Source organism: Muntiacus reevesi, chromosome 12, assembly GCF_963930625.1.
Source record: "Muntiacus reevesi chromosome 12, mMunRee1.1, whole genome shotgun sequence".
In the NCBI taxonomy this organism is placed as follows: Eukaryota; Metazoa; Chordata; class Mammalia; order Artiodactyla; family Cervidae; genus Muntiacus; species Muntiacus reevesi.
Genome location: NC_089260.1, coordinates 53,846,225 through 53,871,730, shown reverse-complemented (window position 1 = coordinate 53,871,730; position 25,506 = coordinate 53,846,225). Strand labels below are relative to the sequence as shown.

General features: G+C 42.9%; 1 protein-coding gene across 1 annotated transcript in view; it reads right to left on the bottom strand.

The window, feature by feature from the left end:
* NSMAF (neutral sphingomyelinase activation associated factor) overlaps positions 1-25,506 on the bottom strand; it is a 62,618-nt gene that overhangs the window by 15,233 nt on the left and 21,879 nt on the right. Inside the window, exons 5-16 of the mRNA XM_065902999.1 lie at positions 25,411-25,447; positions 18,676-18,726; positions 15,734-15,805; positions 15,402-15,449; positions 15,246-15,298; positions 10,375-10,504; positions 7,664-7,735; positions 5,753-5,861; positions 3,454-3,630; positions 1,736-1,815; positions 1,137-1,227; positions 977-1,040 (exon numbers count right to left, since the gene is read on the bottom strand). Coding sequence (XP_065759071.1) covers positions 977-1,040; positions 1,137-1,227; positions 1,736-1,815; positions 3,454-3,630; positions 5,753-5,861; positions 7,664-7,735; positions 10,375-10,504; positions 15,246-15,298; positions 15,402-15,449; positions 15,734-15,805; positions 18,676-18,726; positions 25,411-25,447 — 984 coding nt within the window. The remainder of the gene's footprint in view (positions 1-976; positions 1,041-1,136; positions 1,228-1,735; positions 1,816-3,453; positions 3,631-5,752; positions 5,862-7,663; positions 7,736-10,374; positions 10,505-15,245; positions 15,299-15,401; positions 15,450-15,733; positions 15,806-18,675; positions 18,727-25,410; positions 25,448-25,506) is intronic.

Sequence of the window (25,506 nt, the reverse complement as noted above, 5' to 3'; positions counted from 1 at the left end):
ACATGGCCTCATTGAAGGGCCACTCGGGGCAGGTGCTTAAACATGAAAAATGAGCACAACTATTTTAATAGCTCATTTCAAAAAGGGATTATAAATAGACATGTGCAGAGCTTAGAAAAAGACTGGAAAAGACACAGACCAAAAGATGAACAATGAGTTCTATCCCAGTGTGGTCAGAAGCCAAGTGAAGTTATTTTCTTCTTTATACTCTCTGCTTTTCACGGTAAGAAAATATTACTTTTGTAACTAAAAAATAAATACTCATGGAATTGTATTCAATTTATAGCAGGCTTATTTAGAATAATGAAATGTTGGAAACAGCCTAAATGTCCAACAACAAACAGTTAAAATAAATTACATCATACATTAGGAAGGGATACAGTCATTTAAAAATAAAACAATCACCATTTTGCAGAACATCTAACAATATGGGAAAAATTTTAAGATCTAATACAAGGCTGCAAAAGGCAGGACAAAAAACTATTTAAGATATGTTCTCACATTTACACACACACACAACTACACAAAGCCTAAGAGGAACAGATACAACATTACTGAGTGTGTATGTCAGTCACTCAGCTGTGTTCCTCTCTTTGTGATCCCTTGGACTGTAACTTAGCAGGTTCCTCTGTCCACTGAATTCTCCAGGCAAGAATACTGGAATGGGTTGCCATTTCCTTCTCCAGGGATCTTCCCAATCCACGGATCAAGCCCAAGTCTCCCACACCGTGGACAGATTCTTTACCGACTGAGCTACCTGGGAAGTCCAACCATTTATGTATATATAGAAAACTAAAGTCTTTTACATACTGGATAAAAGTTTAGGGAATAAACAGAAGTGTTTTTAAACTTACACTATATATGTTTTCTTACATGTCTTTCCATTTTTGTTTATATCTAGTTTTTCCAAATAAACATATTGTGCGTGTATAAATGAGAAAGTTTAAAAGCAGAAAGTGAGGCGCGGATGGCTAACCTGTTGAACATCCTGTCCGCGTTGTCGAACCTTCCATTCTGCAGGCACAGCATGTATTCTGGCGCTGGAGGGGGAGAAACCAGAGTTAAGGGGCTCACGGAAGCGCCGCAGCGCCCACGTGCACACGCGTGTCCCCGGGAGCGGCGACCAAGCAGCTCACCGATCCGGACCAGGTAGAAGAGCACGTAGCCTGGGGAGGAGTAGTGGCTGCCGTACATGAACCTGGGCTCCGGCATCTCCTGGTAGCGGGCCTGCGGCACAAGGAGAGGCAGTAACTGACCCGGAGAAAGCCTCGGGAAACCACGACCTGATCACATCCCAGCCCCTAGTTTCTCTCTTAAATAGGAAAAGGAGCGGATAAAAAGAGAGGGGGAACTGAAGAGACACAGCTCTCTTTCAACAAGCATCTTGGTTTTCTTGGCTGAGTGGTAACAATGTCTGTTGGGGTGGGACTGAGAAGAAGAAATTTTACCTATCTTTTGTGTGATTTGCCAAAGGATAACTTTGTCGTGAAAATAAATTGGCAAACCTGTGATGAGCTCAGCTCCTACCCACTGAACTGTAGGCAAATGCTAAGCAGCTGAGTTTCTGGGGGAAGGAAGGCAGAAGGCAGAGGCGGGTAAAAAATACGCTCAGAACCTTTGGTCTCTTCAGATACACCTCCATCAAGTTTTGGGGAAATGAATGTCAACGAGCTGTAAAAACACAGGCCACGGCTCCTGGGTTGCTTAGAAGCCAGGAATCCCCGGGTCCACGTACCAGCAGCCTCTCCAGACGTTCCTGGTTGAGGGCCCCTACTGGCTTACTGAGGTCCCGGAAAGTCTCTGGATTTGACAGATCTACAAAAGAAATAGATTGTCAAAAATTAATTAAAATGAAGGATGCAACTAGAGATGATCATACTAAATGAAGTAAGGCAGAAAGAAAAAGACAAATACTGTATATTATATCACTAATATGTGGAATCTAAAATATGACACGAATGAACCCATCTACAAAATAGAAACAGGCTCGCGGGCAGAGAACAGACTCGTGGTTGCCAAGGGGATGGTGGAGGAGAGAGGGATGAGCGGCTGCTGGGGGTTAGCAGATGCCAACTGCTACATTTAGAATGGAAAAACAACAAGCTCCCACTGCATAATGCAGGGAACTATATTCAAAATCCTGTGATAAACCACAATGGAAAAGAATATTAAAAAATACTGTCTGTCTGTGTAAACTGAGGCACTTTGCCGTACGGCAGAGACAGGCACAACGCTGTGAGCCAACTATAAATCAATAAAAAAAGGAAAGAAAACAGAAAGCTGCAAGCTTATACTTAATAGCATTACTCCCTGAACTGATTCACATGCACACATTTATTTCCAAATAATAAGCAGCTTTCTAAAAGTTGGGACAGGTCCATTAGAATTACAGTATTCCTAATGGTTATTTATATAGCTGTAAAGGTTAGAACTTTTTGAGTGTTTAGTTAGCTACAGCCACTCAAGAATAAAATCTAATTTGAAAATGTTCAGAATATTGATTTTAAAAAAAGACCTACTGATTAAGAAAAATTATATTCCAAGTAAAACAACAGCAAAAAGTAAACAAATTTCAAAAGCCATTATCCTATCAAAATTTACTTTTTAGGTTTGAATTACTGTGAATATTATCCTCTGATAATAGCATAATTGGAAAACTGGGGACCTGAAAATTATCAGATAAATAATATTCCTAGAAAATCTGTCACCTCTTTCAAGTAAAAGGGAGCAATCAGTGAACTGTCAAAAGTAATTTAATGTTCACAATATCTAATTTTAAGCCATTATAAAATAAAATTACAATGCAATCACAATAATTTTGGTAAAATAATTTGAGAGAAAGAAATAGACCACAAAGTTAAGTGGTTCTCTCTCAGTAATGTGATTATTGATAATTTTTATTTCCTTGAGGATTTCAGTACTTTCTAAGTGCTCTACATGAGTTTGAGTAAACTCTGGGAGTTGGTGATGGACAAGGAGGCCTGGCGTGCTGCAGTCTAATGGGGTCGCAGAATCGGACACGACTGAGTGGCTGAACTGAACTAAGTGCTCTATAATGAATAGTTACTTCTTTTGATAATCACATTTTTGAATATGAATTGAAAGATAATATGATAACCTGAGATGCAATTTTCCAAGTGAACTCCTCAGTATTTGAAAACAATACTTGTTGGTAATTATGGTAACACTGGCTAAAGATCACATGCATGTTTTCTGGGTATGACTTTCAAGACGTATGTGAGTAGTTTCTTTAGGATTAAAAAAAAATTCAGAGACAGTAGCGAGAACATACAGAACACACATAATTCATGTAACGCGTATTATCCAGCATCATGGCCCAGAAACTGGCCACTAGAGGCACGAGATGGAATGGGTTCTACTCTGCTCACGAATTGCAATGTGTCCTAGAGTGGAGCGGGCTCTTTGCTCTGAAAGCCCGGCCCGTGCACGCACCCAGCTCGGAGCTGCTGTAGTCGCCGATGACCCAGGGGAACACGGGGTACTGCGAGAGGTCGCTGCAGCTGCGGTCGGCCAGCGAGTTCAGGTGCAGCAGGTACTGGTAGTTGGACAGGAGACCCCGCTGCCACTGCAGCGTGTAGCCCTCGGCCGTGCGCTCCGGCACGTGGTGCTCTGCGGGGACAGGGGGACGGGCCGGGTCACACCACGCTTAGCGCACGCCGGCCAGGGCCACTCAGCAAGGGACGGGCCTACAGGGGCTTGCGGTGTAGACCCTTCAACTCACTGTTGAAAAGCACATTTCAAAAGAGAAAAGGCTAATCTGTTTTCACAAAAGAGTTGTCTGGTCAAGGATGAGCATCTCTAAGATCCAGGAGGGAAAATGATCAAATATGTGATATGAAACATCATATCTATGAGATATATGATAGAAAACATACTGTATCTGTTAAATATATAAAATATCATATCTGTGAGAGATATGACATAGACATATCACATCTATAAAATACAGGATATAAAACATCACATCTATTAAATAGACATGACATAAAACAAATATGAAAATATAGAGCAAATACATCAATATTACATGGCAATATACAATGTTTACTATATTTATCTGTAGTCTACGTATGTATTTACTAACAAACAATCCTTCCCAACGTGCTTGAGTTTCAATGCCTTTAAGAAGCCATTACTATTTGAAAAAGCTCACTTCCTCCATTTCTTATGAAATCAAAACAAAACCATCTTTTCCTTCTCTTTTAGATCTGGAAGACAGGCACACAGCTGATTTGTCAATGACTATGTATTATTTACGCAAGTGAGGAATACGGAAAAGAACAGAAACTGCTGAAGGAGAAATCAGGAGTCTATCAGGAGGATGTGATTTCTCAAACTAGAAGGCCCAGAAAGACCACCGGAAATAACCAGGAAAGAAGGAAACACAGGTTGTGTGACACCAGTGAGAACTTTCCTGCGAAATGAGCCCACTTTTCTACTATGTTTAGAAAATTCTGCTTTCAACTTTTTATTGGCAGCATCAAACAACTTTCCTGATTTGCTGACTCAATATTTATTCTTACATACTTTGCCAAGTTTCTTCTCTAACTAGCTACCGGGAAAGGGCTTAAAAAAAAGTCAGAACATTTATCCTCTGATTTTCCATTCTTAGAACATCACAGAGAAAGTCTGAACAATCTCAGGAATAAACTCGGGAAGGACACTTCACAGAAGCAGACTTTCTAGACCATGGTGGGTTTAAGATTTTAGGACTCACTATGAGAGTTGAGTTTTGTGTTGCAATCTTGTTACAGCTAGAAAAATTAAATGAAAAAATTAAACTGGAATTAAAATGAAATAAAAAATTAAAATGAAAAAAATTATAAAAAAAAAAGATAACAGTAAACCTGTAAGAAAGCTGTAGTTATGGACGGAGTTAAGCTGAACAGCTTAATGTGAGAATAAACAAATATGAACTTTAGTAAAGTTCACTTATAAACTTTAAAATATGTTCTTCAATGAAAACAAACGACTCCTCCTTGAGAGAAAATTTCTTTTCTAAGGGAATTAACTCACTACTTCACAAATGGGTTCACTGCACACTGGAATAGCAAACAAAACTGAGATGGTATTAATAAAATATCCAACATGTACTTAAACTCATCCCATTCTAGTCATCTGACAACTATGAAAACAAGAATAACTTAATTCAACCATACAACTTAATATGTTTGTGCTCAAAAAGGAAAATACAGGTGTCCACTCTGAAAAAGTGGGAAAATTCACATTTCCCATGGAAGACTGAGGAAGTGGAGTTAGAAGCAAACTGCGCTCCATGGTACCGTAAGAGAATAGAAGGTTCGCGCGTTCCTTTTGTCCGGTTTCCCAGTTTTGTGATTGAGACCACAATTAATGATTGCAAACACGACTGCATACCCCACTGTCTCACATGAAGAAACCCAGTCCTGGCATTCATAAACTAATATACGACAGGACTGGACATAGAAAGTGATCACGTGTATTCTTTATAATCCATTCAACTTGCATGTCGTTAAGATACAGAAAAACATATAAATACATTCACCAAGAGTTTTTAAAATACAGAATTTGAGTGAACTATAACCAACTTCCATTTACACCTCCCTTTGTTTCTAAAATGCCACTCTGCTAACGCTGGTCACCGATGAGAACAGATAAACGGAACCCTGGAGAGGTGACAGTGGATACAGCAACTGTTCCACTGTTGAACCGCCTCCACTTGAACAGACACAAGGACGGGTGAGCACCAAACCTAGATATGTAGCGATGTAAAAATAGAGGTCGTCTCGGTCCTGACGTTCATAGAACTTCAGGTAGATGTCGGAACACAGGTCATCTTCTGTGCAAAACACTTCCAAGCCCTACAAACCCAGGGAGGACAGAACAAATGGCACCTCAGTGTGAGTGACTCAAGTACAAAAGCCGTTCAACACTTGCATTTTTTATTTGTAGGTCTCGTATGCATATTCCCCAGCATTCATTTAATTTTTATAACATGAGAACAAGACATGTATTTCAGCTAAACTTTACAAAATCCTTTTTAGTGCTGAGTATTTTTATTGGTAATCACATTTGTGAATTTGTGCTGAATCAAAATTGGCAATTTGCATCTTCACATATGTTCTTCAAACACAAATGATTAGCTTTCCTTTATAAATTCAATCATAATTCTGATTTTATATTTAGAACTCTCATGCATACTTTTTATACTTTTAAGTACATTTTTATGTGCCTCTAAATATATGTAGCATTTTTGTATATTAAAAAATGTAAAAAATGTAAACTTTTCTGATTAGGTTTTGGTGATTTGTGTATGTTGATATATACATGGTTGGTTTATGTTTTAACGACTATATAATGTTTCACTGAATGAATATAATTCATTTTGTGTGCTCTGTCGTATCCAATTCTTTGTGACCCCATGGACTGTAGCCCACCAGGCTCCTCTGTTAATGGAATTTTCCAGGCAAGAATGCTGGAATGGGTTGCCATTTCCTTTTCCAGGAGATCTTCCTTACCCAGGGATCAAACCTGTCTCTCCTGTATATACTGCATTGACAGACAGATTCTTTACCACAAATGCCACATGGGAAACTGATAAATTACTTTAGTGATCCTCTTATTGATGAAAAGCTAAATTCAACCATAATTATGTCAATTTAACAAATTGATAATTGAACTCATTGAAATAGGAGCTTGCAACTATTCTTAAGAAAGCTGTTGAGCTGTATAGATGATGTGTTGGTGAGGCTGAGACAGGACAGTAACAGAAAGGATGAAAACAGAGCATTGTCCTAGGTTCAAATATAGGCTTTCACGTTACTAGTTAACTCTTGGAGTCTCAATTTCTTTGAGATAGGGTATCATCTAACCTCAGAGCGGTTGTGCTGGTGAATGGGTACTGTACATAAACTGCCCAGTAGACACAAAGTACTTAATCAATGCCAATTTCTTCTCTCCTTATGACTGTATTTCTGTATTTTTAACAGTAGCTGTTTCCCTAATCCTCTCTTGGTACTGAAAATGGAGAATCACCTTCTATGTAATAGAGGCAAGAAAATAGTTAAATTTCATAAAGATAAAACACCAAAAGAAGCTGCTTCAGTTTCCACAATGCTTTTGTAATGCTACCAACTCACTGGTTAATCTTCAAAGGAAAACAAATCTGTTGGTATTGACATCAAATGACAAGCCCTTGGAGTCACACCCTCTGTGGGGACTGGTTTCTACTATAAGTGTGTGACTCACAGGAGGGTAGACTTGGGCTTAGCCAGAGGCAGGGCAGGCAGGACAGCCTTGTGGTTGAAATGGTTATCTTATCTGAACAAATGGCTTCTCCCTCTCACCAGGCCTGGAGGCAGAAGTAATCTAAGTTCACAGTGACTATGCTACAGTTCCACTGAGGGCTGATGCTCTAAGAGCTTCTGAGCTCTGCCCGGAGACCTTGCTGGGCTGAAAGAGGGTGGCGGCGAGGAGCCCTGGGACCCGTTCTGCACAAACCCAGAGCCCCGAGGGGCTCACCCAGAAGAAGGAGCCGTGAGACTCAGAGCCCATCTGCTTACAACACAACAAGCCTGCACCTTCCAGAGTGGCCCCGGGTGCTTTAAGTCCATGAACCACTGACCAACCTGAAGACGAGACGCCCGTCCTCCAGGGAACTCACCAGAGGCATGAGGCCGTGTCTCCTCTTGTAAATGCGGCGGATGTCCTGGAGCATTATCTGGACCACGGGTTTCTTTAAAAGTAGAGAGAGAGGATGAGCTGGTTGGATGGCATCACTGACTCAATGGACATGAATCTGGGCAAACTCTGGGAGGTGGTGAAGGACAGGGAAACCTGGCCTGCTGCAGTCCATGGGGTCACAGAGAGTCAGACACCACTGAGCGACTGAACAATAAGAGAGATGATCTCAAATTGCAACATTCTAGACACAACTAGAAGCTGCCCTTCAGTATCAGAAAGGCAAAGAAGAGCCCATCTGAACTTCCCAACAGGTCACAAGTGAACAGCTAGAAAGGGGGCTCTTGGGCAGGGCATACTCCACTCTGTGCCAGCCTGCCCTTTCCACTAGCTCTGTGACCGTGGACATGGCCCTCTACTCACCCTGCCCTGGTACTCAACTTCTCAGAATGATAATGCACGCATCTTTAAGATTCTTTTTTTTTTTTTGATGTGGGCCATTTTTAAAGTCTTTATTGAATTTGTTACAATACTGCTTCTGTGTTACATTTCAGTTTTTTGGCCTCCAGGCATATGGGATCTTACAGCTCCCTGACCAGAGAGCGAATCCGTACTCCCTGCATTGGAAGGTGGAGTCTCAACCACTGGACCACCAGGAGATCCCCAGGCATCTGCCTTTCAGGTTTTTGGAAAGTTGCTGAGTGATAAAAAGCATTAAGGGAATTAGTGTATACAACCTCACAGGAATTTTTCTTTTATAGACCTATAGGTTGCTCAGGAACTAATATGCATCTTTTTTAGAGTCCTGTCTTTTGTCTCCTTAAACTACAGTGTTGTTGTTCAGTCCTTAAGCCATGACTGACTCTCTGCAACCCCATGGGCTGTAACCTGTCAAGCATCTTTATCCAAGGGATTTCCCAGGCAAGAGTACAGGAGGGGGTTGCCATTTCTTCCTTCAGGGGCTCCTTCTGACCCAGGGATCGAACCCGTGTCTCCTGCACTTGCAGGTGGGTTGTTTACAACTGAGCCACCAGGGAAGCCCAAACCTCAGTGTAATAAAGCTCCTAAACTATAGTATAAATCAGAGCCTCTAAACTTCATGAGGAGGGAAATTTTCTTGCTTCTTTGGAGTCTTGAAATGCTAGTAAAAGAGGAACAAGGTTACAAAAGGCTACAGGTCCACCCTCCTCCCCACATGAGAGGGAGGAGGAGCCCACAGAGGCAGGGTATGCAGCTGTGGAAGCTGCCCCCAGCCCAGACACCTGGGACCCTGAAGCTATGGCACATACTCAGATATTTCTGCAGAAGTACCGACTCAAGCCACAGCAACTGTGGTGGCCCATACAATTTATCACAGCACCGAGTGTGGTGGTACAAGGCCAGCAGTTCCATGTACTGTGTCCACTGGAGGGCCCCGCGGGTGAGCTGCACCACCTGGTGGACAGACTCATTATAGCACCACGTAGAAAAGGGCTTCCCTGCAGGCTCAGACAGTAAAGAATCTGCCTGCAATGCAGGAGGCCTGGGTTCAATCCCTGGGTTGGGAAGATCGCCTAGAGGAGGGCATGGCAACCCACTCCAGTATTCTTGCCTATAGAATCCCCATGGTGGGCTCCAGTCCACGGGGTTGCAAAGAGTCGGACATGACTGACCAAGCACAGCAGAGAGAAGGATATATTTGTGTTTCAGTGACACGTGGTGGGGGCAGGGGCATGTTCAATTGCATCTGACTCTGCAAGCCCGTGGACTGTAGCCCACCAGGCTCCTCTGTCCATGGGAATTCTCCAGGCAAGAATACTGGAGTGGGTTGCCATTTCCTTATCCAGGGGATCCTCCTGACCCAGGGATGGAACCTGTGTCTATTCCATCTCTTGCATTAGCAGGTGGGTTCTTTACCTCTAGCAACACCAGGGAAGCACATACAATGGCTGACCAACTGGGAGAACTTCTTCCATGGCAGAAAACACTCCTGTTCTTAAAGCTGCTGGCCAAAAGGACCAACCGCATGAGCAGAGTGTTGGGATTTCTGCTCTTTCAATGAACCTCTCTGAAAGGGGGCCAGATCTAGATAAAACCTCTAATCTTAACAAGTCTTAGAGTAGAAATCTGAGTCTCTACTGTCTGGCCAAGTGAGTCTAAAGGCATCATGGAAGAGAAGCCTGCTTCCAGCATCATCCCTGCAACCGCCCAGTGACAGCATCTCACACACACCTCTGCGCCAGGCTGGAGAGGACAACTTCCTACCACTTCTCTGGGCCAGACTCAGACCTACTGATTGTGTTTCTAATTAAGGAATAACAAGAAATACGACTCGGGTGAACAGATAAGCAGGTATGCAGGAAACATCCATTTTCCTTAACCTCAGTAGATTTCACTGCTTGCTTGCAGAAGTGCTTCCACGTAGAAAGGTATAAACCTCTAAGGACCCTTTACTAAAATCCGGAGGGGAGGGGTTTCTTCTTGCATTGCTGAGAGCAAGTGACCCCGAAGTCACAGAAAACAAGTTAGGGGAGCTCAAATGTCAAGGTCACATGGTGAGCCTATTAAATGTCAGATGCTGGATGAGGAGGGGGCGGCCATTCTGACTCTCACCAAAATGTGAGAACACAGTAAGGTCAAGTTCAGGGGCTGAAAAGTTCACCAAAGACAAAACTGCCATGCAAAGGAGCTCTCGCTGGCCTGCAGTTCGCTTACCGGGTACCCGTTGAGAGGCTGGAAATACAGGGTGGTGTCAGTGACGCAGGCGTGGCCAGGGTTCGTCACCAGAGGTGTCACCATTTCTGCTTTGCATTCCATGTGCAGCTTTTCAGAAACACTTTGGAATCTGAAAATACGTTTTCCAGCAAAAGCAAGAAATATCAGAAATCAATCTACTTTCTAGGCTTAAGTTTATCTGAGGGAGCTCCAGGGCGACTCTGCAGAACAGGTATCTAAACACAACACTTAATGTAAGAAAAGCAGTGGTGTAAGCTAGTCACCTAAATAAAACTGCCTTTCTTTTAATGGGTACAATGAGTACTTGATTTTGAAAAAGCAGATGAGGTTATGTATCACAGAAGAGAAGAGAGGCAAGTAAAAAACTTGTCAAACAGGCACAAGAAGAAACAGACAACCTAAGGAGTCATGTCGAGTAAATAAACTGAATAAGGCCTGTATGGCTTTACCAATAAATTCTATTAAAAATTTAAGGAAGAAATACAATCCTGCACAAATTCTTTTGGCAAACAGAGACTAAAGGGGCGTTTCTAAACTCATATTATATGGCGAGCATAACCCTGATAGCAAAACCTCACGAATACACCAAGATTTACAGAGCAATATCAATAACTTCAGACATGCAGATGACACCACCCTTATGGCAGAAAGTGAAGAGGAACTAAAAAGCCTCTTGATGAAAGTGAAAGAGGAGACTGAAAAAGTTGGCTTAATACTCAACAGTCAGAAAACTAAGATCATGGCATCTGGTCCCATCACTTCACGGGAAATAGATGGGGAAACAGTGGAAACAGTGTCAGACTTTATTTTTGGGGGCTCCAAAATCACTGCAGATGGTGATTGCAGCCATGAAATTAAAAGACGGTTACTCCTGGGAAGGAAAGTTATGACCAACCTAGAAAGCATATTAAAAAGCAGAGACATTACTTTGCCAACAAAGGTCGGTCTAGTCAAGGCTATGGTTTTTCCAGTAGTCATGTATGGATGTGAGAGTTGGACTGTGAAGAAAGCTGAGCGCTGAAGAATTGATGCTTTTGAACTGTGGTGTTAGAGAAGACTCTTGAGAGTCCTTTGGACTGCAAGGAGATCCAACCAGTCCATCCTAAAGGAGATCAGTCCTGGGTGTTCTTTGGAAGGACTGATGCTGAAGCTGAAACTCCAATACTTTGGCTACTTCATGCGAAGAGTTGACTCATTGGAAAAGACCCTGATGCTGGGAGGAATTGGGGGCAGGAGGAGAAGGGGATGACAGAGGATGAGATGGCTGGATGGCATCACCGACTCGATGGACATGAGTTTGAGTAAACTCTGGGAGTTGGTGATGGACAGGGAGGCCTGGCATGCTGCGATTCAAGGGGTTGCAGAGAGTAGGACACGACTGAACAACTGAACTGAACTGATTCATCAACAGAGATGTAAAATCCTTTACAGCCACAACTACTGAGCCCATGTGCTGCCACTACTGAAGCTCGTGTATCCTGGAGCCCCCCCGAGCTTCACAACAAGGCAAGCTGCTGCAGCGAGAAGCCACGCACCGAGATGAAGCGTAGACCCCACTCTTCACAACCAGAGAAAGCCTGCGCACAGCAACAAAGCCCCACCACAGCCAAAAGTAAAAGGTGATTTTATAAAGTCCTCTATGAAATACTAGCAAAGAAAATCCAGTAATATGTAAACATAAAAAGCAATACATCATAAGCAAGTTGGATTTATCCCACGAGTACAAGGTTGTTTTAACAATGAAAAACCAATCAACATAATTCATACTGTCAACAGAATGGAAGAAAAAAGATGATTCCAATAAATGCACAAGAAGCAGTTCACAAAATTCTACATTCATTTTTGAAAATACTCTCAGCAAACCACGAATAATGAGAAACTTCCTCATTCCTCAAAGAGCATCTATGAAAAACCTACAGCAGGCATGCTGGCATCATTCTTTCGTGGTGAAACATTAAACCTCTTTCCTGTAATACCAAGAACAAGGCAAGAATGTCTGCTCTCACCGCATCTATTAATCAAACTGTGCAATGAGGCAAGAAGTAGAAATAAAAGCCTTAAAAATGTCTGTGAAACTGTCATTATTCACAGATTAAATAATAATGGATAGATGAAACACTACAGAATCTACAACTCCCACTCCCCAAAAAACAGATGGCTTTACCAGCAAATTCTCTAACATTTTAAAAGTATAGTATATTCTATAGTATAGTATAGTATGTATAGTATATATAGTATAGTATAGTATAGGGTATAAGACTCACACATCTCACAAAAAGGTAGCAATAAAACAGAGTATTACAAACTAATGTCATTTATACACACAAGCTTCTAGCCAAAGCCAACTACCGACTAAATTTTGGAAAAGCCACAGGATACATGGTCATTGTTTAAAAACAAAACTATTTTCTATAAACTGTTAAGAAATAATTGGAAAACAAAATTTTGATAGCATCAAAAAAAAATCCAGGATTATGCTTAAAAGACAGTAGCATCCACACACTATAATATAAACATATAATATATATGTTACATATAACATATAACATGTTATATATAAACATATAACAGTGTGGGGAACTGGATGAGGAGAAAGAACTCTTTGTACTGTCTTTACATCTTTCAACCCATAATCAATCCAAAATATTTTAAAGAGGACATTTTGGGGTATAAATGGGGAAATCTGAATATGGAGCTATCTCCAACTATAAACTATACAGACTATTGATATTTGAGTATCATAACAGTATGGAGGGATGGCAGAGATTTTCCTGTAACAGAAATGCTGAAGTAGTTACGGGTGAAGTGTGAGGAAGTCTTGCAGTGTCATTTTAAATTGCTCAGGAAAAAGTTATACTCATATTTTAAATATATCACACAAACATACATATGCACATCATCTATACATGTATACCTATTTATGTAACATATAGACATACATGTGGTACTTCTGTACATACATAGAGCAAGCAAGAACATGAGTATGCAAGAACCAATGCAAATTAAGCAAAATGTTGACAAATTAATACCTGGTGACTCACAGGGAATCTGTGTTCACTATTACCTTTGCAACTTGTGAGGATTTGAAATTTTTCAGAATGAACAGTAGGGGAAAAATATACTTCAATAAAAAAAGTATTTCCTTGGAAGTATGATGAAAACTTATTTAGCAAAAGTTTATTTTCTTTCTTTGAGAGGAGTTATATTATCCTGCAATATTTCACTTTATGTTGTAAAAATTTCTTCCCGCAATTATTCAGCCTAACACTCTGGAGACTGGATAAGTTAAAACTTTGATGGTGAACCATTTTTAAAATTAATGTCATGCTGAAGCTCAGGATTAAAGTCTAAATTGCTACTTAGAAAAATTATCCATTCTAAGTAGGTCAAAAGAAGCTAATTCTTATTATATAATTCTTATTATTTTCCTTCCTAAAATGGAAGCTATACTTGCCCCTCTGCAATGCATTTAACTGGTACATCCTACAAATACAAAAATGAAAAGTAATGCTATGTATGTGAAACAGAGAGAGAACAAACATAACCATAGAAAACACATTCTTGGCCAGATGGCTTTACCAGCAAACTCTCTAACATTTTTAAATGTAGTGTAAGGCTCATAAATCTCACAAAGGTGGCACTAAAACAGAATATTACAAACTAATCTCATTTATACACATAAGCTTTCAGCCAAAGCCAACATGTAATAATCTATTTAACCAATATGTTCTACTTTGTCCTAAGCTTCAAGGATACAGCAAAACACAAAAATCTGAAGTAAAAATGACATCTCATGATTAGAGACTGCAATAATCCATACCTAAGATTTTATACATGTTAGACAATCTATACATATATATTAAGTTAATGGAATTGGACAAAGTTTAGCAGGGTTGCTAAAAACAAAATGAATACACAAAAATATACTTCATTCTACTTATCAACAATAAAGAGAAAATGACATGTTTTAGGATACCATTTAAAACACCACTAAAATATGAAGTACTTGGAATAAATCTAGCACAAGAGAAGACCTTTACAAAGAGAATTGTAAAAAAGACACTAAGGAAGACTTAAACAGAGTTTCACTGCAATCGGAGTCAAAATCCCACTAGGCTTTTCTTCTATGGAACTTGACAAGCTGATTCTAACTTTACACAGAATCTGTAAGACCAAGAACGCTGAAGACATAAGTTAGAAAGGAAATGCCGTGCCAGATACTAAGACTTAACAGTGATTAACACAGTGGTACTGCAGACGGGGACACAGACAAATAGCCCAAATCTACTTAACAGAAGGAAATCTACTTAAAATATGGGAAGCAACAGATCAGAGAACAGGTTAATGTGAAAGTATAGTTACTTGCAGAAAATACACTGGATACTTAGAAAAGTGAATACTTTGCTCTCTGGAGGAGTTTCAAACAGACAAGTGATGTAAACAAGTAAGTTCTTTAAAAAGAAAGTCTTTTAAAAGCACATTCAGAAGAGTAGAGAGAAAGGGACTGCAAAAGGAAAAGACTCGAGAGTGTAGGGGTGACGAGCTAAATGCTATCACAGCAATCTGAGCAGAGGGGGCTGGTGGCCTGCATGGAAGCAGTACGGTGTGAAAGGATAGATGCTCACAGACTGGGAGGTTCTGGAGGGGGGGCACCATTGCCCAGGCCTTCAAGAGGCCAGGAGCCTCCGGACTTTGAGCTGGCACTGAGGCTGGGGCCATTGCCCCAGGTCAGCAGCTTTGGGGAGAGGCAGACGCCAGCACCCATCATCGATGGTGGACACGCTGAATGAGGCCTGAGATGACAACACTGCTGCTTTCACCACCAGGAATCCAAATCATGGAAAACTTACCTGTTTTTGTCAAATGATGTCCTAGCCAATCGGGACTGCAAGATAGCTGTTATCTGTTAAGACAGAATCATTTTAAAAATATGGCTGTAAGTATCTGTAAGTGACACATCAGTGCAGGTTCATTCACAACAAAGACACAGGTCTTTAGAAACTCACCATGGCGGTTTGGTCCCCCAGTTTATCCAGACAGGATGCTCTATGAAGCTACGAGTACAGAAATATACATGGATTTATTTCTCTCTCTGATGATAAGAAGATAGTTCCTTAGAAGCAGTGAAACACAACCACCATTCTGTTACTCGGTAACAGCTAAGAGCCATTCCAAAACATCTATGACTTCTTCCTAATGTAGACTTTTCAAGTTCAACACCTTCAAGTAAATCTGATTCAGATTTATAGAAGAGGTTATGGTTTTGGCGAGATGTATGAATATGAAATTCTTTTTTAAAAAGTTTGCCAGTGAATGTCTGAGAAGAGCGCTGACTTACCTGAAGCAGTGTCTCCACAACATCTTCCACTTTCCCTGAAACATCCAGCTCGAAGACATACTCCATCATGCCCTGAAAAAGAGGAAGGTGAACTGAACCAGAGAACAAGCGCATCAGGGCCTATCACTTTAAGAATATTTGCAAGCCCTGCTGATGTGTGCAGGGAACCCCCTCAGCCCACCTGGGAGATTTACTTCTATATTTACTCTTTCCTTCCTTCCACTGACTTTGGACTTAGTTTGCTTCTTTTTCTAGTTCCTTGAGGTATCTAGTTAGGTTTTTAAGTTTGAGATCTTTCTCTTTTCTTAAGATAAGTGTTTAGCACTCTAAACTTCCTTCTTAGGATTGCTTTTGCAGCATCCCAGGAGTTTAGGTATGTTTTCATTTTGATCATCTTGAAGTATTTTTAAATTTCCCTTTTTATTTATTCTTTGACCCACTGTTTGCACAAGAAGGTTGTTTAATTTCCACATACGTATGAATCTTTCTGCTGCTATGGATTTCTGGTTTCACTCCATGGTGGTTGTTAAAGATACTTGGACTGACATCAGTCTTGTTAGATTTATTGACTGGTTTTGTGACCTGACGTGTGATCTGTCCTGGAGAATGTCCCCTGTGCATGTGAGAAGGGCATGTCCTACTGTCATTGGGCAGGATGTTCTGCACATGTCTATGAAGCCCACCTGGTTAGAGTACTGGTCGAGTCCTGTTTCCCGAGTGACCTGCTGCATGGATGGTCTGCCTGTTACTGAAGGTGGAGCACGGAAGTCTCCTCTGTCCGTGCATCTGAACCCTTCAGTCCTGTCAGTGCCGGCTTCACACACCCAGGTGCTCTGAGGCTGGGTGCGTGTGTGCTGTGAGGGTTACTCTTTATGTGTCACAAGCTGTGCTCCTCTCTTCCCCACGAGGGTGAGTCTGCTGGGCTGCATCTGCCTGTGTCTCTGGCTCAAAGTCCCCTGGGGCACTGCACAAGCCCAGCTCTTTCCTGTTTGGGGGGGGAGGGTCCCCAGACATCTAGAGCATCATGGGTCCTGCCAGAGCTCCAGGACAGGTGAGAAGATGGGAACTGGGCATTCCCTCCAATCGCGTGCACCGTGCCAGGGGACTACGGTGAGAGGATGCTCCTACGTTCCTGCACCTTCAGTGTGGCTCACTTCACGCTTCAGAGCACAGGGTGCTCTGAACTGGTATCTGGATTTCTCACAAAGGGAACTCATCCATGTACTATTTCTGAATCAGTCTCCCCATCAGAGGAATGAGGGTCTTCCCAGTCTGTCATCTCTCATCACCATTGTCTATGTCATCACTCCCTCCCTTAAACCTGAGAATCCTCTGGTGTCCTAATTCACACTGGAACAAAAGAGCTTTTCTTTGCTTCAGAAAACCTGACCCACTTCCTTTGATGTCACCTTTCAGCAGATTTGCACTTCGAGTGGGCGTCAGGAGAACCTCTGCAGTGAGGGTGCAATGACCAGGGGCTCTCAGCTTGGAGGGGGGGTGGTCCTGCCACCCCTGCAGGGCATTTGTCAACGTGTGGAGGCGCCGCACAACAGGGGACAGTGCAGGGTGGGGGGCACTCAGCGGGTGGAGCACCCTGTGACATAAGGGACAGCCCCTCACAGTGAAGAAGCGTCCTTCCCGGATGCCAACAGCGCCGCCCGTGAGTAACAAGGCCTCAGGACTCACCGCTCCTGACTGACCGGTGTGCACAGATGCTTCCTGCACGTAAAACCTGGAGGTGGCTGCTGGTGGCTAGGGTGTCCCAGCTGCTGCCAAAGACTTGTAGGCCAGGCCGGCCTGTGACCAGGACTGCCATCCAGCCTGCAGGAGTCTGCTCAGAGGAGGGGCTTTTCCTAATTCAGGGGAGTCATGACAGGAGCACTAGGCCCACCTCTAGGTCCTGTAAGGTCTCTGCTAGGAGTCACCCCTCGACTACATGCTAAGCTGCAGCATGGGTCTGTGCTCTGGCTCCTCCGTCCATGGGATTCTCCAGGCAAGAATACTGGAGTGGGTTGCCATTTCCTCCTTCAGGGGATCTTCCTCGCCCAGGGAGGGAACCATGGCAGGTGGGTTCTTTACCACTGAGCCACTTGGGAAGTCACAACATTAAGTAAAGTACAGAGTGGTTGGATGTGACGTCAAGTTACGAGTCCTGTGATCCTGGTCCTTCAGAGCTTCTACCCAATTGGGAGAACTTATACACTTATTGCTGAGCTCTTAAATAAGGGTATTTTATAACCTATAAATACGTCTGTAACATTTAAAATAAGTCCTCAGCGATACCCAGTAAATACGATGCATCTTCTGATTTTGACTTCTAACCTAATAATTTAAGCCTTTCCCCCCACTAATAGACCCAGTTATTTTTAAGCTAAAAAGTTAACTGAAATCTTCTGAAATGAAGTCTGTCGCTCCCTTGGATAATTTTGTTATAACTTCTAAGTACCAAGCCTTTCAGTTCAGTTCAGTTGCTCAGTCGTGTCTGACTCTTTGCAACCCCGTGAATCGCAGCATGCCAGGCCTCCTTGTCCATCACCAACTCCCAGAGTTTACTCAAACTCATGTCCATTGAGTCGGTGATGCCATCCAGCCATCTCATCCTCTGTCATCCCCTTCTCCTCCTGCCCCCAATCCCTCCCAGCATCAAGGTCTTTTCCAATGAGTCAACTCTTCGCATGAGGTGGTCAAAGTATTGGAGTTTCAGCTTCAGCATCAGTCCTTCCAATGAACACCCAGGACTGATCTTTAGGATGGACTGGTTGGATCTCCTTGCAGTCCAAGCCTTTACACTTGATCTTAGCCAAAAGACCAAGAAGCAATAGTCCAAGCCTTTAAATACCTGTTATCATTATACTGCATCAAAGAAGTTAACACAGACACAGAACCTTATTGCTCAAAATCACTATGGAAATTGTTGGGGATGAAGGAAGAACCTTACTTACCCTTTCTATTTTATACGGTGCAACAATGTTGTGTTCTTTAATGAAATACACCTGAAAAAGACAAATCAATACTTGTGAAATAATTAAATGTTGTCAGTGATGAGCTGATGGATGCTATAAATCAAATTTAAATCACTGTTGTTTAATCTCTATTTCCAAAATCACTTGCATTAATATTAGTATGGCTTTAAAGTTCTGATGTTAAAATAACAAACATTAAATTAAAGAGAGATTCATCAAGGAAACAAGGTAGCAAGCACTGTAGGATTGATACGATGTCTAAGATGGCTTGTCAATGTCATCGCTTATGCCCTGTAACCAGACAGGTAAAGGATGCTAACCTAAGTGCTCATTGTCTAAGAAATGATTAAGACAGTCACCGTGGTGTAAAATCCATTCATCAACGTAAAGAAACCACTCTTCTCTAGAGGTGCAGTTTTGCAGTTTTCACATGCACCAGGCCACTTGTCCTCACATGGGACACTAGCAACCACGTATCTCACACCCACACACACACCCCAGAGCATCAGCCTCCTAGCACGTGCACCCTAATCCTGCCCTCCCTCCAGTTATGACAGAAAGTCTGCCTCCCCCACATCTGTCACCGGTTCAAAAACGTAGCTCCTACGATCACACGATGCACTTTTACCCATTTAAAACAAACGACAGATAAAAAAACTGCTCCTTTGGTCTCACATCCTTTTACCCCTTTTCTGTTCCTTTCAGTGGCAAAACTCTTTGCCAGAGCTGATGTACTTTCCAGGGCCCAAATCAGATTTTCCTCTGATCCTTGTTACTGTAGCCATTCCTAACGAGGTCAGCAAGGACGCTGGTCCTTTTGGCCACCTCTCAGGACTTGGATTCTGTCTCAGATGCGACACAGCCGGGGGCTCTTCGTGGAGCAGGTTTCTAGCCGGCTGCCCAGCACCTGCTCCAGGTTCTCTCGACCTCACCAGCTGCTTCCTCCACCTTCCCTGGGCACCTGCTTTCCTCCCAACCTCTCGTGTCCAAGGGCAGCAGGGCCTCAGTTCCCAGAAACCTCACCTAGCCCCGGGCCTACCAAGTGTCTGCAAACGGTGGCTCCTCAACCTGTCATTCCAGGCCCAGCCTCCTCCCGAAGCACAGAGGCCTCCAGATGTCAGCGGCTCCTCCAGGTCACGGTCTATACAAAGCCTGCTCCCACATCCAACCTCACCACTAACCCAGCAGCACCTCGGTCAGGTTTTCTTCAGAGCACCCCGGACACCTGCCGCTCTCACCCTTCTGCAGCTGCCAGCCTGGGGCACACACCTAAGTCAGCACCCCGAGATGCTCGCCTGGTGCCCCCTGCTGTCCCAGGTGCTGGAGAGGCCCACAGACAGAGACAAATAAGCCCAGGGTGTCCGCCACTGCTGCACTATCGCAGCTCGTGCATGCCTTCTCACGTTCTGGCCTCTGTCCTGGTTCACCTTCCTCATGGCGTCTGTCTCTGCCTGACGTCAGAGAAGATATCTGCTCGCTGTCTGCTGCCCCACTGAGAGGTAAAGTTCCTGGAGAGAGGGGCTTCAGATATTTTGTTCTCTTTGTCTCCCTCCTCTCTCTTGGGCTTCCCTGGTGGCTCTGAGGGTAAAGCATCTGCCTGAAACGCAGGAGAACTGGGTTCAAACCCCAGGTCGGGAAGATCCCCTGGAGAAGGAAAGGGCAACCCACTCCAATACACTTGCCTCGAAAATTCCATGGACGGAGGAGCCTGGCAGGCTGCAGTCCATTGGATCGCAAAGGGTCACACATGACTGAGCAACTTCACTTCTATCTCTAAAGCCTTGACTGTGTATGATACTTACAGGATGTATGCATGAAGAAAGTGAAAAGTGCTAGTAGCTCAGTCCTGTCTGATTCTTTATGACCCCATGGACTGTAACCTGCCATGTTCCTATGTCCATGGAATTTTCCACGCAAAAATACTGGAGTGGGTTGGATGCCCTTCTCTTGGGGATGTTCCTGACCCTGGGACTAAACCCAGGTCTTCTGCATTGCAGGCAGATTCTTTACCGTCTGAGTCACTGGGGAAGCCCAGGATGCCTGAGTGCTATTATTTACACACACACACACACACACACACACACACACACACCCCCTTCTTCTTTATTTTACCAGCAAAAGAATATATGGAAGCAAAGCTCTCTAAAGCCCAAAGAACCATAACATATTTCTAAAGCACTGTGACCTGGTAAGGAAGCAAAAACAACAACAACACACACACATTTTGTTTTCTTGGTTGTGCAGTTAACCCAGGAAACTTAATACTTGAAAGAGTAGCTTATGTCTAGTTGCTCCTTGATATAATATAGCTGATTTTGAGCTTGATATGAGACATCTTACATAAACTATTGAAAGGCAATAGAAAGATTTTACTTCTAGGTTTATTGAAATTATATTAAAATGGATACTTTTATAATAGAAACCACACTTCCAATTTAAAACCTACCTGCTCCTTTCAAGATATGGACTTTCCAGAATAAAGCCACAGTATAGAATGATACTGTAGTAATAATGAGAATACAGCTGTGGGCCAGAATTATCAATAATGGTGTTCCTTCCCCAAAGTAAGAGATGGTGGTAACTGCTTTCATTTATGCCAGGTCAAAATTAACAGACATTCTAAAATTAATAGAACCATGGAAGGCAGACCTAGAACATCACGTACCCTGATATCTCCCAGCTTTCATAAAATAATTTTCAATACACATTAAAAAGGGCCATGAACAAGAGGGCTGTGTGATCTGAAAACCACCGGGAGGCTCTCTGTTCCAGACTATTCACCCCATGAGACTCAAGGCTCTGAGTCAAGTCCTGAAGTGAAGAAAGCTCTGTATCTGTTTCCCATGGCTTTTCCTGCATTTCACAGAAAGATACTTTTCTTTGAACACTTCAAGGATCTGGGGCTCTGCAGAGGGGAGGCAACCCTGATCTCATCTCTCCCTTCCATTTTCAAGGTGAAGAAGGTGAGATTCACAGCAAAAAGACAGGGCTAATGGGCTTCCCAGGTGGCTCAGTGGTAAAGAATCCACCTGCCAATGCAGGAGATCCCTGGGCTGGGAAGATCCCCAGAGAAGGAAATGGCAACGCATTCCAGTATTCTTGCCTAGAGAATCCCATGGGCAGAGGAGCCTGGTGGCCTGCCATCTATGGGGTCACCAAGAGTCGGACACGACTTAGCGACTAAACAACAAAAATGAGCTCTACTCTCAAAAAAATTTTAAAGATCCACAGGTGAATTAAGTACAGCTGACCCCTGAACAACATGGGCATGAACCACATGGGTCCACTTACATGTGGACTGTTTTCAACAAATACATTGGAAAATTCTGTGGAGATTTCAGACAATTGGAAAGAAGATGAACTGCATAGCCTAGAAATATCAGAAAAATTAAGACATAAGTATATCATGAGTACATATAAATGTATGTAGATACTAGTCTATCATATCATTTACAACCATAAAACATACATGAATCTATTATAAAAAGTTAGTTTTTTTTTTTTTTTAATCACAACTCAATGGGCAAACTTCCAGACCAGACGTGGCACCAACTGGAGAGAAAATGTAAATAACTATAGAGATGCAGCGTGAAGTCACAGCGCTCCCTCACGGCAGCTCACACTGCACCACGGCCAGAGCTTCCTAGCCACCCCCTGTGCTGAGGACAAGTGTTGAGAGTAACCTCAAAAGGCCACAGGATACCATTCATCCCCCTGTGAACAGCCATCTCTACAGTAAACTGTGCATGGCAGTGAAAAGTGGTTTCTCCTGGTTCTTGTGCATCTTTCATCGTGTTCAGCATCAGATCATAAACCTTGAATAACACCACGGGACCCACATGAAGTGCCACTGGTGATGCTGGCAGTGCTCCAGAGAAGCCGAGAAAAGTCATGTCACTACAAGCAACAGCGGAACTACTCGATGTATACCGCTGATTGAGCTGAGGTCCACAGCTGTGGCTGCCACAGTGTCAAGATAAATGGATCCTGCATTAAGGGCCATTGTGGAAAGGAAAAGGAAATTCATGAAGCGGTCACGCAGCTACCCTGCAGGCAGGAGAACCTGGCGCTTTCTGTGAAATACTTCTTTATCTCACGTTGAAAATGCAGCTTTTATGTGGGTGCAGGATTGCTGTAAGAAAGCCACGCCTATAGATGAATATGAAGTCATCACATGACAACTTAAAGCCAAAGGAAGGTGAAGGAGCTAAAGCTGGAGAACTAAATGCCAGCAAAGGATGGTTTGATAATTCTAGAAAGAGGTTTGGCTTTAAAAATGTCAAGATAACAGGAAAAGCAGCTTCTGCCAACCAAGAGGCAGCAGATGAGCTCCCAGACAGCACAAGAAATATCTGAGGAGAACAGTATCTGCCTGGACAGGTTTTTACTGCAGATGAAAGTGCCCTCTTCTGGGGGTGGGTGGAGTGGGTGAGCAGGGAATCCACACAGGATATTCATCAGGAAGGAAGAGAAGTGAGGACCAGGAGTTAACATGGCAGGCTGAGATACGCTAAGTCTGCTGTTCTGCACAAGTGCAGTGGAGTTGACAACCTTGGTTTATAGACCAAGCCCTGATCTATAAAGCTGCTGACCTCTAGCCTTGAAGAGAAGACATGCCCACAGCTGCCGTCTTTAGGTTGCACAGCAAGAGGGCCTAGACAGCAAGAACCCTTTTCCTGGATTGGTTCCATTGATACTTTGTCCCATCGATGCAGTCAGGAAGTATTTTGCCAGCAAGGGACTACTCTTTAATATTTTTTTTAATTGGACAATACCCCGGCCACCTAGAACCATGAGTTCAACACCAAAGCTGTCAAAGTGGTCTACTTGCCCCAAAACACAGTGTCTCTAATTGTGACTCTAGATCAAGGGGTCATAAGAACCTTTAAGGTTGAGTGTACACGGTACTCTCTATGGAAAGGGCGGTCAGTGCTGTGGAAGAGAATGCTGACAGCCAGAGCATCATGAGCCTCTAAGGACCGCACCACTGAAGATGCCACGGTTGTTACAGAAAAAGCCACGAAACCCATCAAGCTGAAAATGATACATTCCGGCTAGAGAAGACTGTTCAGATGCTGTGCATGACCACTGAGCATTTATGACAGAGCCAATCAGATTATGGACATGGTCAAAAAAGTAGGGGGCTGAAGCGTTTCGAGACATGGATCTCAGAGAAATTCAAGGACTAATGGACACCGCGCCAGAGGAGAGAAGAGAGGACAGCCTGATGCGGATGAGTGCTCCCAGACCAGAGCCAGACATTGAGTGAGGAGACGCAGTGAGTGCCAGATAATAAACTGACGTTAAGACAGCCGAGCAGAAGCTTCTGATTTTTTATTTTTTCCTGCTTTTTAGCTTCTTTTACAATGTGGACCCTTCTACGACACAGGCGCTGATACTAAAGCAAAGTGAGGAAGAAGGATGGGTATGTATAGTAACATTTTTAGAGAAATAAAAAAGCAGAAAAAGAAATTATGATGTATTTCTGTAAATTTAAACTGAATGTGTCTGCCTTTCTTGTACCCCCCCACCCACCCACCTCCTCCACCCCTTCCTCCTCTGCCCCCTGAGACAGCATGATCAAACCCTGCCTTCCTCCTTCTAGCTCAGCCTGAAGACAGATGACAAGGATGAAGACCTCTGTGACGATCCATTTCTACTTAATGACTAGCAAACAGTCACCCTGCTATGCAGTTACTCACTTGTAAACAGATGACAAACTTCCAATATTGATAAACCCAGTACATACTGCAAACGTGCTTTCTCTTCTTTATGATTTTCTTAATAACCTTTTTTCTCTAACTCACTGTATTGTATGAATACAAATACAATACATACAACATACAAAACGCATTAATCAACTATTTACGATCCCCTAGAGGAGGAAACGGCAACCCACTCCAGTATTCTTGCCTGAAAAATCCCGTGGACAGAGGAGCCTGGTGGGTTATTGTCCATGGAGTCACAAAGAGTGGTACGCAACTAAGCACGTGTCATCAGTAATGCACCATTAGGCTATTCGTAGTAGTGTAAGCTTTGGGGGAGTCAAAGTTATACATGAATTTTTAGCTGTGTTGGAGGTTGTCAGTGACCTGAACTTTTGCTTTACTCAAGGGTCAGGCATGTATGTCAGGAGAAAAAACATGTTCTAATTTATCTCTGTACAGCCAGTGTCAACACAGTGCTGGATGCAAAAATCTATACTGAGTAAACGTGAAATGAATAAAAAGTCACGATTCCAAGCTTTATAATTAGACAAGGCTACACAACCCGAGTCATGCCCGGGTTGCCATCACGAGTCAACTTGAGCTCACTGAAGCGGTAGGCGCTGGCCTCCCACCTCCTAAATGGTGACGAGGCTACAGGAGAACCTGTAAGTCCGTTACCTCAACCCTCACACACTGTCAGGATCTCCTAAGGGCGAACCCACAGCCAGCAGGTAACACGCACACACTCACCTACCTACGTGAGGAATGTTAAGGATCTCAGCAGGGATCACACTTTTTAAAACATATTTTCCAGTGACTAAATTTTAGAAGAATTTAAACATCTTTTCCAGCGGTCTTCATTTGAGACTTGTACAAATAATTTCATTATTCTAAAAAAAACGTGTGTATATGGAAGCCCATACACACACACACACATATAATTTATGTATTTATTCATTTAAATGTTCATTCAGGTTAGAAAAAATATTTACTAGGTGCTCCTTACCTGGCTGAAAATGAGTGAAATCGCCCCAGATACTGTCCTAAAAATGCAGATAAAAGTCATTAAATGTATATATATATAGTTTTTTGGTAGAAGTAA